Source organism: Megalops cyprinoides, chromosome 19 (genome assembly GCF_013368585.1).
Source record: "Megalops cyprinoides isolate fMegCyp1 chromosome 19, fMegCyp1.pri, whole genome shotgun sequence".
NCBI classification, from domain to species: Eukaryota; Metazoa; Chordata; class Actinopteri; order Elopiformes; family Megalopidae; genus Megalops; species Megalops cyprinoides.
In genome coordinates, this window is record NC_050601.1 from 322,501 (window position 1) to 332,500 (window position 10,000).

The 10,000-nt window shown below is 51.7% G+C and overlaps 1 protein-coding gene and 1 long non-coding RNA gene across 2 annotated transcripts in view; one reads left to right on the plus strand and one right to left on the minus strand.

Moving 5' to 3' along the window:
* raver1 (ribonucleoprotein, PTB-binding 1) overlaps positions 1 to 5,018 on the plus strand; it is a 14,215-nt gene extending 9,197 nt beyond the window's left edge. The window contains exons 5-15 of the mRNA XM_036552904.1: positions 285 to 405; positions 1,455 to 1,555; positions 2,090 to 2,158; positions 2,843 to 2,906; positions 3,126 to 3,304; positions 3,381 to 3,447; positions 3,540 to 3,682; positions 3,908 to 3,979; positions 4,055 to 4,159; positions 4,316 to 4,384; positions 4,509 to 5,018. Of these exons, the coding sequence (XP_036408797.1) occupies positions 285 to 405; positions 1,455 to 1,555; positions 2,090 to 2,158; positions 2,843 to 2,906; positions 3,126 to 3,304; positions 3,381 to 3,447; positions 3,540 to 3,682; positions 3,908 to 3,979; positions 4,055 to 4,159; positions 4,316 to 4,384; positions 4,509 to 4,655 (1,137 nt within the window). The 3' untranslated portion in view covers positions 4,656 to 5,018. The remainder of the gene's footprint in view (positions 1 to 284; positions 406 to 1,454; positions 1,556 to 2,089; positions 2,159 to 2,842; positions 2,907 to 3,125; positions 3,305 to 3,380; positions 3,448 to 3,539; positions 3,683 to 3,907; positions 3,980 to 4,054; positions 4,160 to 4,315; positions 4,385 to 4,508) is intronic.
* Positions 5,019 to 8,349: 3,331 nt separating this feature from the next.
* LOC118795124 overlaps positions 8,350 to 10,000 on the minus strand; it is a 2,138-nt gene continuing 487 nt past the window's right edge. The window contains exon 3 of the long non-coding RNA XR_005005782.1: positions 8,350 to 9,887. This is a non-coding gene — a long non-coding RNA (uncharacterized LOC118795124). The remainder of the gene's footprint in view (positions 9,888 to 10,000) is intronic.

Below are 10,000 nucleotides of genomic sequence, written 5' to 3' on the forward strand. Positions count from 1 at the left end.
ACACTGTCCTGCAGTGCCATGGTACTCCCTGCTGCTGTTACACTGTCCTGCAGTGCCATGGTACCCTGCTGCTGTTACACTGTCCTGCAGTGCCATGGTACCCTGCTGCTGTTACACTGTCCTGCAGTGCCATGGTACCCTGCTGCTGTTACACTGTCCTGCAGTGCCATGGTACACCCTGCTGTTACACTGTCCTGCAGTGCCATGGTACCCTGCTGCTGTTACACTGTCCTGCAGTGCCATGGTACCCTGTTTTCACTGGGATACTGTTGCTGCTGTTGCAGGCGTTGAACAGAGGGAAAGGACTCCTGCCGGAACCAAGTGCCCTGCAGATTCTAACTGGCCTGAACAACCCCGCGACCGTCAGAATGCTGCTGAACCCACTGATCCAGGGCAGGAAGCACGGTACCGGCCGCAACACAGCCCCCTGCGCTCATGCCCCCCCTCCGCCCCCTGCGCTCATGCCCCCCCTCCGCCCCCTGCGCTCATGTACCCCCTCCGCCCCCTGCGCTCATGTACCCCCTCCACCCCCAGCTGAAGCTGGGCTTTAGTGCTGTGCCTTCCCAACGTACAGTATTATTCAGTGTGTCAGTACGTGGAACAGTTTCCATATTGTTGCACTGTTGCAAGTAAAAGAAGAAATGCTAAGATAGAGGTATCACAAGTAAGCACTAGATAATGGTAAGCATGAACAGTTACCTGTCCATGGGGCTTTCACTGAGGCCTGATGGGATTTGCCAGTTCACTCAAGCCCCCCGCTTTGTTGGCACTCTTAAGAGGGGCTGGTGCAGCTGATGGAGTCGCTGCTCAGGTGAAGCACTTTGCTCATGCAGGGGTCTCCAGCTGGGCATCAGACCTGCCACTCACTGCTGTGCCACTCTGCTGAAGTGTGAAGTTTTGAGAAAGTGAATCTCTGTCTCGGTGACCTACAGATGATGTGAACTGTGCAGCCGAATGTTGCCTGGCTGCGGTCACCAATTTGGTAGTTTTAGAATTTCCTTTATGTCAGAATTTCTTTTTTCTCATGAGGTATTCTGGTAGTTTTAGTTAAGTTTCTGTGTATCTCCCAGTTACTGTCAGGTTTGCAGTTAAAGCCATTTTCTCCAAATTTCTGTGTTTAAGCAAAGGTCTGTTTTCACATGTTTCTGTGTGTGGCTGTTTAGATGTGCGGCTTAAGTTCCAGCTCTCTGTGGTGAAAAGTGGCCCTTGCGTGTCACATCAGGCCATGGCGGGTGTGGCGTGTTGTGTGTTCTGGGCGGGGCTGCGGGCGTGATGGGTGTGTGTTCTGGGCGGGGCTGTGTGTGTGATGGGTGTGTGTTCTGGGCGGGGCTGTGTGTGTGATGGGTGTGTGTATCTGCATCAGGCCGTGGCGTGTTGTGTGTGTGTGATGGGTGTGTGTTCTGGGCGGGGCTGCGGGCGTGTTGTGTGTGTGTGATGGGTGTGTGTATCTGCAGGTCTCCTGGGGGCGGCTCCCACACTGCCGCTGTTGGCCAACCCTGCGCTCTCTACTGCACTGCTGCAGCTGCTGCTCCACAACCAGGTCCACATGCAGCAGGTAATGCATGCACCCCCCCCTCTCTCGCTCCCTCTCTCTCTCTCTCTCTCTCTCTCTCTCTCTCTCTCTCTCTCTCTCTCTCTCTCTCTCTCTCTCTGTCTCTCTCACCCCCCCGTCCTCTCGCTCTCTCACCCTCTCCTCTTGCTCTCTCACCCTCTCCTCTTGCTCTCTCACCCTCTCCTCTTGCTCTCTCTCCCTCTCCTCTCTCTCTCTCTCTCTCACCCCCCCACCCTCTCTCTCCCCTCTCTCGCTCTCTCTCCCCCTCTCCTCTCTCTCTTGCGTGCTCTCTCTTGCGCTCTCTTGCGTGCTCTCTCTTGCACGCTCTCTCCCCCTCTCCTCTCGCTCTCTCTCCCTCTCCTCTCTCTCTCTCTCTCTCACCCCCCCACCCTCTCTCTCCCCTCTCTCGCTCTCTCTCCCCCCTCTCGCTCTCTCTCCCCCTCTCCTCTCTCTTGCGCCCTCTCTCTCCCCCCCCTCTCGCTCTCTCTCTCTGCTTGGTTTTTCCTCACTCCTCCCTCTGCTCTCCTCTCCTGTCAGCACTCTTTGTTTGGGAACCCTCTGCTGTGGACACAGTCTCTGCATAATGACCCCCAGCTGCTTCCCAGCGTGAGTGACCTGTGTGTCTGTGTGAGTGACAGACTGTCTTTCCTTTCTGTGGCTTTGGTGTGTGTGTGTTTCCCTGCTGTGGTGGTGCAGTGAGTGTGTGTTTCCCTGCTGTGGTGGTGCAGTGAGTGTGTGTTTCCCTGCTGTGGTGGTGCAGTGAGTGTGTGTTTCCCTGCTGTGGTGGTGCAGTGAGTGTGTGTTTCCCTGCTGTGGTGGTGCAGTGAGTGTGTGTTTCCCTGTTGTGGTGGTGCAGTGAGTGTGTGTTTCCCTGCTGTGGTGGTGCAGTGAGTGTGTGTTTCCCTGCTGTGGTGGTGCAGTGAGTGTGTGTTTCCCTGTTGTGGTGGTGCAGTGAGTGTGTTTCCCTGCTGTGGTGGTGCAGTGAGTGTGTGTTTCCCTGTTGTGGTGGTGCAGTGAGTGTGTGTTTCCCTGCTGTGGTGGTGCAGTGAGTGTGTGTTTCCCTGCTGTGGTGGTGCAGTGAGTGTGTGTTTCCTTGCTTTGGTTTTGCAGTGAGTGTGTGTTTCCCTGCTGTGGTGGTGCAGTGGAGTGTGTGTTTCCCTGCTGTGGTTTTGCAGTGTGAGAGTGTGATGTGACAGTGGTTTTGCACTGAAACTGCAGCGGGTTAGCATTAGCGTTAGCAGAGCTGCAGTGTTCCTGCACTGTAACCCTGAAGCGGTGTGTTTGACCCAGGTGGGCCTCCTCGGCGAGAATCCGCTGACTGCTCTGCCTCTTCAGCTGGCCGACCTGCCTCCAGGTGAGTCTCTCAGCCTACCTGTCACCCCCAGCCACTCTCTCACAGCACGCGGAGACCTCACGCAGACCTCCCTGCATGAGCATGCTGGGAAAATGCATCAGCATGCAGGAATACCATTTTCCCATCTGTCGGCGCCAAGCGTTAGAGCTGACTGACAGCAGTGTGGAGAGGCAGCCGGCCCGCTGCTGACGGCCTGCTGGGCGTGTGCTCTGTCTGCAGGGGGCGTGGTGCCTACGCTCGGCCTACCGTCGGACTCTCCGGGTCCCATCCGACCCCCCCTTGGCCACACCCTGCTCAGGGACCAGGACTCTCCCAGTGGCCCCGGCTCCTTCCCTGCCACGTCCCCTCCCACTGTCATGGCCAGCATGCTGGGGGCGGAGGGGCCAGTCACGCCTGGGGTGAGTCCCTCTGTGTCCTGCCGAAACGCAGCATGCTAATGCAGCGCCGTGCTCACCCTCGCTGTCTCTCCTGCAGGTCTCTCTGCTGGGAGAACCGCCCAGAGAAGCTAATCCGGTCCCCACAGCACACAGCCTGTTCTCAGGTCAGTGCACACTGTGGGGGGAGGGGCAGTGTGTTACTGCGCTGTGTTAGATGGGGTGGTGGTCTAATTGCTGTTCTCATGGGAATTGCCAGGTTTCAGCTCCAGGCCACACCCCTACAGGAAGAAGGCCCTGGGTAACGTGGCAAGCCCTCGCGGCTCAGCAGCCTGCCACTCCGCCTACAGCCTGCACTGCCACGACTCCTACCCCCGCGCCGAGTACTCGACTGGCCAGCAGGTGGGCAAATGGACTGGGAGAATGCAGGCCTGTGTCCCTCTTATTGGTTTGTTGGTTGGTCGGTCCTGTCTCCCTCTGGTTGGTTGGTTGGTCGGTCCTGTCTCCCTCTGGTTGGTTGGTTGCTCGGTCCTGTCTCCCTCTGGTTGGTTGGTTGCTCGGTCCTGTCTCCCTCTGGTTGGTTGGTTGGTCGGTCCTGTCTCCCTCTAATTGGTTGTCTGTGTGCAGGATGTGCGGGCTGTGTTTTGTGAGGTGCCAGAGGCCTTGGACCCCGCGCTGCTCAGAGGTTTCGGACAGCAGGTAGGACTCGCTGCCTGTGGTGCAGCTACGGCCCCTGACTCCTGCACACCTGACTGGCTGGCTGTGTTTCTGCAGGAGCTGCTCCAGCCCAGCTACACCTACCCCCCCAGCCCCCCCCTCCCCAGTTACTTCAGCTCCACTGCCCCCGACCCGGCTGCTCCCTCTGCCCAGCTCAACAAGGTGTGTATGTGCCAGGTATTGTGCGCGTGTGTGCGTGCAGGGCGTGTGCGTGCGCGTGTGTGTGTGTGTGTGCGTGCAGGGCGTGTGTGCGTGTGTGTAGGGCGTGTGCGCGTGTGTACTGCTTTTCCAGGTTATCACTGTGCTTTTGGTCCCCAGGCTGTGGGAATGCCCCCCATGACCCACTCCAGCAGTCTGTACCCCTCTGTGCCAGGCACCACCGCCAAGGTAGCCCCAGCAGCACACACATTTATACATACAAACGTGTGTGTGTGCGCGCATGCACGCTGGTGTGGGTTCTTGTGTATAATGCTCTGTGTGTGTGTGTGTGTGGTGGTTCTTCTTCCTGCAGACTCCTGTGGGGGGGCAGAAGCGGCTGTTTTCGCGCCTCATCCCATCGCCGGAGCCCAGCCCGGAGGGGGGTTATGTGGGTCAGCACTCGCAGGGCCTGGGGGGGCACTATGCCGACTCGTACCTGAAACGCAAGCGCATCTTCTGACCGTGTGAGGATGAGGCCTGAGCGGGTTGTGCTGACGGGCGGGCAGAGCGGGACGGGCCTCCCCAACCCCCCCCTTCAGCATCGCCCCCTGCTCCTGTGACCTGCCTGTGTTCCTGCCACTGACTCTGGGGGGGCCCTGTCAGCCTTCCTCCTCCTGCGGGTTTGCCTGCTGCTAGTGCGGCCAGCCAATGGGATCCTTTGATTCATTTGTAAATATAATTTGTGTGTATGTACATTTTTAATTTTTAATTTTTTTAATTTTATTTTAGGAGACCTTTATGTTAAATACAGGGATTGTTTTGTGATGAAAGGACATCCTTTTTTGAACGAATTGAAGATTCCTGTTTTTTTTTTTTTGTTTTTTTTCCCCCCCAATCAGAATGTTTTCAGTCTCTTTCGACTTTTCTGTTGATGTGACTCTGAGCTGGAGTGCTCTGCGTTTCCTGTAGAATATGGGCTCCTGTCAGCTGTATCCAGTTGTGGTTTTTGATAGGAGAAGGCTTGCTGTGTTAGCCTGGGCTCCTCTCTACTCACCTGTATTTATCTGTTCAGCAGTGATGGTTGTTCTCTCACTTCCTCACGTCTGTTTGGTCCTGGGTCCTTCCCCCTCACGCCTCCCCCCACCCCGCTGGGAATGGGCTGCTTCCTGCACACGGCACTGTCGCGCGGTGGGAGGTGGGGTCACGCTTTCTCAAGGCCGTTGCGTTGCTTCCTGCACACGGCACTGTCGCGCGGTGGGAGGTGGGGTCACGCTTTCTCAAGGCCGTTGTTTGCTGTAGACTTCATGAATCAGTATTCTGTTCTCACTCAGTTCTCCCTGAGCGCCTGGTCTGATCATTTAAAGCTTTGGTGATGACTGGTATCGTCTTCAACATGACCCAGAATGCAGAGCCCAGAGTGTGACCCAGCTACCCCCTGCACCCAGCCTTACACCTGAGCCTCATTACCGAGCTGATTCTCCCCTGGAGGCCAGCAGGGGGAGCCGGTCTTCTGGCCTCCAGGGGAGAGAGCCGATTCTCTCAGTAGAGGTGGTGTGGATGCCATTGTAGTAGTTCTGGGGGTGGAGCTGGTCTCATGAGTCGCATTTGATTGGCTGTAGGCTGGTATAATGTGCTATGCTTGTAAGCAGACAGCAGTTTGGGGCAGGCCATATCTGTGCGCACCGTTCGCAGGCTTGTAAGACTTACCTCCCTGAGACTCCACTCACATTCCACCGGCAGTGACGGGCTGCTGGTGAGTGATGGTGCTCTCAGATCTGAGTGTGGTCCTGAATCTCCAGGTAGACAGTATGATTGTGAAAACGCATTACCTCTGATGTGTGTTGCTGGTCACTACTTGGCCTGTATTTAAAACTGTGCCTTTTATATGTAATCCAACTTTCTAACTATTAACTTACTGCATTAGATGCTGACTGTGTTCTTGCTGTGTGCATATTGGGTTTAGTGATCTTTCCTCCTTGAAGTCATTCTTGTCTTGCACTGATTGACACCAATGCTTGTGTTTGTGTGTGTGCGTGTGTGTGAGAGACCATTCTAATCCAAGGTGAAGCTCTCAATGCATTATGATGGGTGACTTTTTGTACGGAGCAAGCAGTGCCAGTGTCTACAGTTGCCTAAACATCTAAACCATTATACTGTGTGTCGCAATCTGTACTGCTATACTCGCCTATTTTTGTGGAAACTTTTTGAACGAGTAAATGTTATTTAAATTCATATGGCTTGGATTTTTATTGTTCCAAAACCTAACACTCCAACATCTGGCAGAAGATATTAAGGCAGATCTCTGCACTGAACCTACAGTATTGTCACAGTATTCATGCATACATGATCATACACGTGATTCTCCCAGGGCTGCAAGGGGTCTGGCACTGAAGGCTGGGCCCAACCTGGACGGAACCCGACGCAAAGTAATTATCAGAGATTGTAGAATGACACCATTGTCATAATGGTCTCTGATTACCAAACCAGCTACAGGTAAAAATCATCTTACCTCTACGTTTATGAACGCAGTGCAGTCCATCCGTAATGGGAAAACTGCACTGTACAGTAAATGTGAAAATTCAGCTCAACAGTTTTCTCTATAAATATATTAATCTGCTTTTCAAGCGTGATATGTTTGGTAGCCTTTAAAGTGTTGTTAACCTTTGTGTATATGTCATTCATTCAGAAATGATCCAGAACATCCAGAAACATTGAGCCTGACTTGACCCAAAGCCCAAGTGCTATAATGCAGTTAGTAGCCCAAACCTGCTGCTTTGTCAGGTCTTGCAGGGCTGATCCAGCATGATGACCTCTACAGTGATCCTAATTTCAACATTGATTTTACCAACAGTACAAGCTGATAGCAGCTGCTGATCTACATAAATCTTGCATGCTAATATCTACACTGAACCTACTTGCTAACCTCTCTGCTGGAAAGTGCTGAGAACATTACACAAACCAGCTCTTGCCATGAATATGCCTGGTTTTACAGGTGTAATAAAGTTTTTTTCCAGGTACAGGTAATTGAGTGGCCTGCTGGCCTCCATTTTGTGTAGAGGCTTTGGTTGATCTGTTTGGTCCTCACTTGGTGCTCGTATCCAAAGCGAGTTGTCTGATCAGCTGTTGCCCAGCCAGTCTGGCAAACAAACCACAAACGCACGCAAATGCAGCCGTTATCCCTGCCACAAACGCACGCAAATGCAGCCGTTATCCCTGCCACAAACGCACGCAAATGCAGCCGTTATCCCTGCCACAAACGCACGCAAATGCAGCCGTTATCCCTGCCACAAACGCACGCAAATGCAGCCGTTATCCCTGCCACAAACGCAGCCGTTATCCCTGCCACAAACGCAGCCGTTATCCCTGCCACAAACGCAAGGAAATGCAGCCGTTATCCCTGCCACAAACGCACGCAAATGCAGCCGTTATCCCTGCCACAAACGCACGCAAATGCAGCCGTTATCCTTGGACAGAGGCTCGGGAAGGTCGTCCTCTCGGGAGCGAGCAATAGCTGAGGCAGTATAGTATCCCGAAGTGCGACTTGTTTCAGACTGAGGTACCCTCTGCTGTCCGGTCTGCTGCGTGGGCTAAAACAAGCACACTGGCGGATGAGATGAGCTTCATGGGAGTTTAGCAGCAGTAGAAATGAAATCAGATCAGTGGGATGAACAGAAATCCTCATAATCTGACTACATTCCTGTTGGCTCCAGGCAGCAGTGATGTGTGTGGTGTCCCTGAGCAAATTATTTCTCCTGTCATCATTGCAAAGAATGTCTGCAAGTTACACAGCTGATATTTTACTTTGAGCGACAGGAAGTTGTTTGTGAGCACCAGTGCTTCACACATCCTTTAGGCAGTCAGCGTGGAGAGAGGGCACAAGGCACAGATTTGTGATTATTTATTTAAAAGCATATATTTTAATTCTCTTAAAAGTACAGTCAGTGCTGTTACAATAGTTACAATACTAGAACTCTTAAAGGGGCTGTTCTGTCAGTGTGCGCTTTTCTGGGTGTTGCATGGTGTTTGCACACTGATACATAAGGTGCATATATATGGATCCCGATATCATTCTGAGAAAAGATATCATTCAAAAGGCTCCCTTTGAAAATGATAACTCCTGGATATCTGTCAAAGCTTTAATGATGATTTTCTCTACTAGTTTGTACACAGCCATCATTGAACACAGTGTTACTCCATAAATGAACTGCTGTTAATGAAGTTTTCCTGAAATGACAGCTGGGCTGGTGCTGAGAGAGACAGGACACCCTGCAGGAAGAATTTATTGAATTCTCTTTTTGGATGATCACACTGACTATTATAATTTTACCAATGTTCAGTTAAATGTTCACTCATGAAATTGGTTTGACTTTTGCTCTGTGCAGCTTAGCTGGCAAGCTAGCAGGTAGGATGTGTGTGACTAACCCATAGCAGCAGATTCTCACCATTTGTTGGGTGAGTGAGTGGAGTGGGCGGAGCTTGCTGAGAGATAGCCATGTCACTTTCCTCACTTTCTGAGGGCTGGAGGTGGCTGGGCTATGCCTAGTATTATCAACCAATCAGGCATCAGCACATACAGTAAATGTGAATGTCCAAATTTGCAGCTTCCACTGGAAGTGGTCTGTTCATTTCAGCGGCAAGAACAGACATGTTTACAGACCCTCCTGTCCCTGCAGTGTCGGCTGGGCTTGCATTACACTTCTCCTCCGTACTGACACAAAGCTTTCTAACCACATTAGCAGCACATTAGATTTATCTGTAGCTGATGCATTCCTGAATTCCAGCACATTTGTTACACCAAACCTGGCCACCTAACCTGGCCCCACCTGTGCTAGCTAGTCCATGCACTGTGTGAGGTGTGTGGGGTAGGTTGTAAAAATAAATATATTTGGAGCCAGCTGATGTTTTAGTTATAGGTGATTAAGTGAATGGAAATACAGTGCTGCATTTAAATCAATAAAATATTGATCCTTTTCTGTGCTTTTCTCTGAGACCTGTGTATGTATCTTTCAAGCAGGAGTAATCTTTAGTTTCTTGACTTCCTGTAATGCTGTATTGCTTCGTTTAGTTTATTTAGTTGATCACACTGCTGCTGTGGTTGGATGTGTCTCTGGCCTTACACAGACACACAGAGACCACCTTCACACCCTGCAGAAAGCTGCAGGACAGAGTGCAGCTAACTGGCGTGAGCCTTAGGGGTGAGCTGCCGTCAGGCTGTGAGGGTCGATTCTCCTCATTTAAACAGAGAATGAATCAGGCATTTTAGGATTTTACTGAACTGGCCTTCTTGGTAATTTTTCTATGACCTGCTACACACATCTTATAAAAGAGTTGTCATTGGAAACATTCATTCTCATGGTACCCCTCGGAGTTCAGGAGTTAGAGAAGGTTGGCTGACTCTAGCATGCTGTGGGAGCTATCTACAATGTTTCACGAAGTTTCATTTAGTCTTTGTAATAAGGGGGTTCTGCTGCCCCCCTGCAGCACAGGTCAGTAATTGGCAAAGAAAGTCTGCCATCACTACAGTACAGCAGTAATATCTATCCATACGTTAATACATGTATGTGTACGCACGCAGATACATTTCTAACAGTGTGTCATGGTTAAAGGTTTCTGAAATGTTGATATGTTCATTTGACTTTCACAATATACAAACAGTGAAAATCCAGGCCGCGTTATATAAGCGGGGTTTGCAAACAGACGCGGAATCAGCCGCGTGCTGCGTGGATTCCTCTGCCAGATCAGCTTCTGCTTCCTGTGGGAAAGGAGACGAAAGTGCGTTTTTTTATCACCAGCCACAACGGAGGCGCTAGTACAGGGAGCTATTTCATATAAAAGGGGGAAACTGTTGTCTCCACTGCCTTAGGG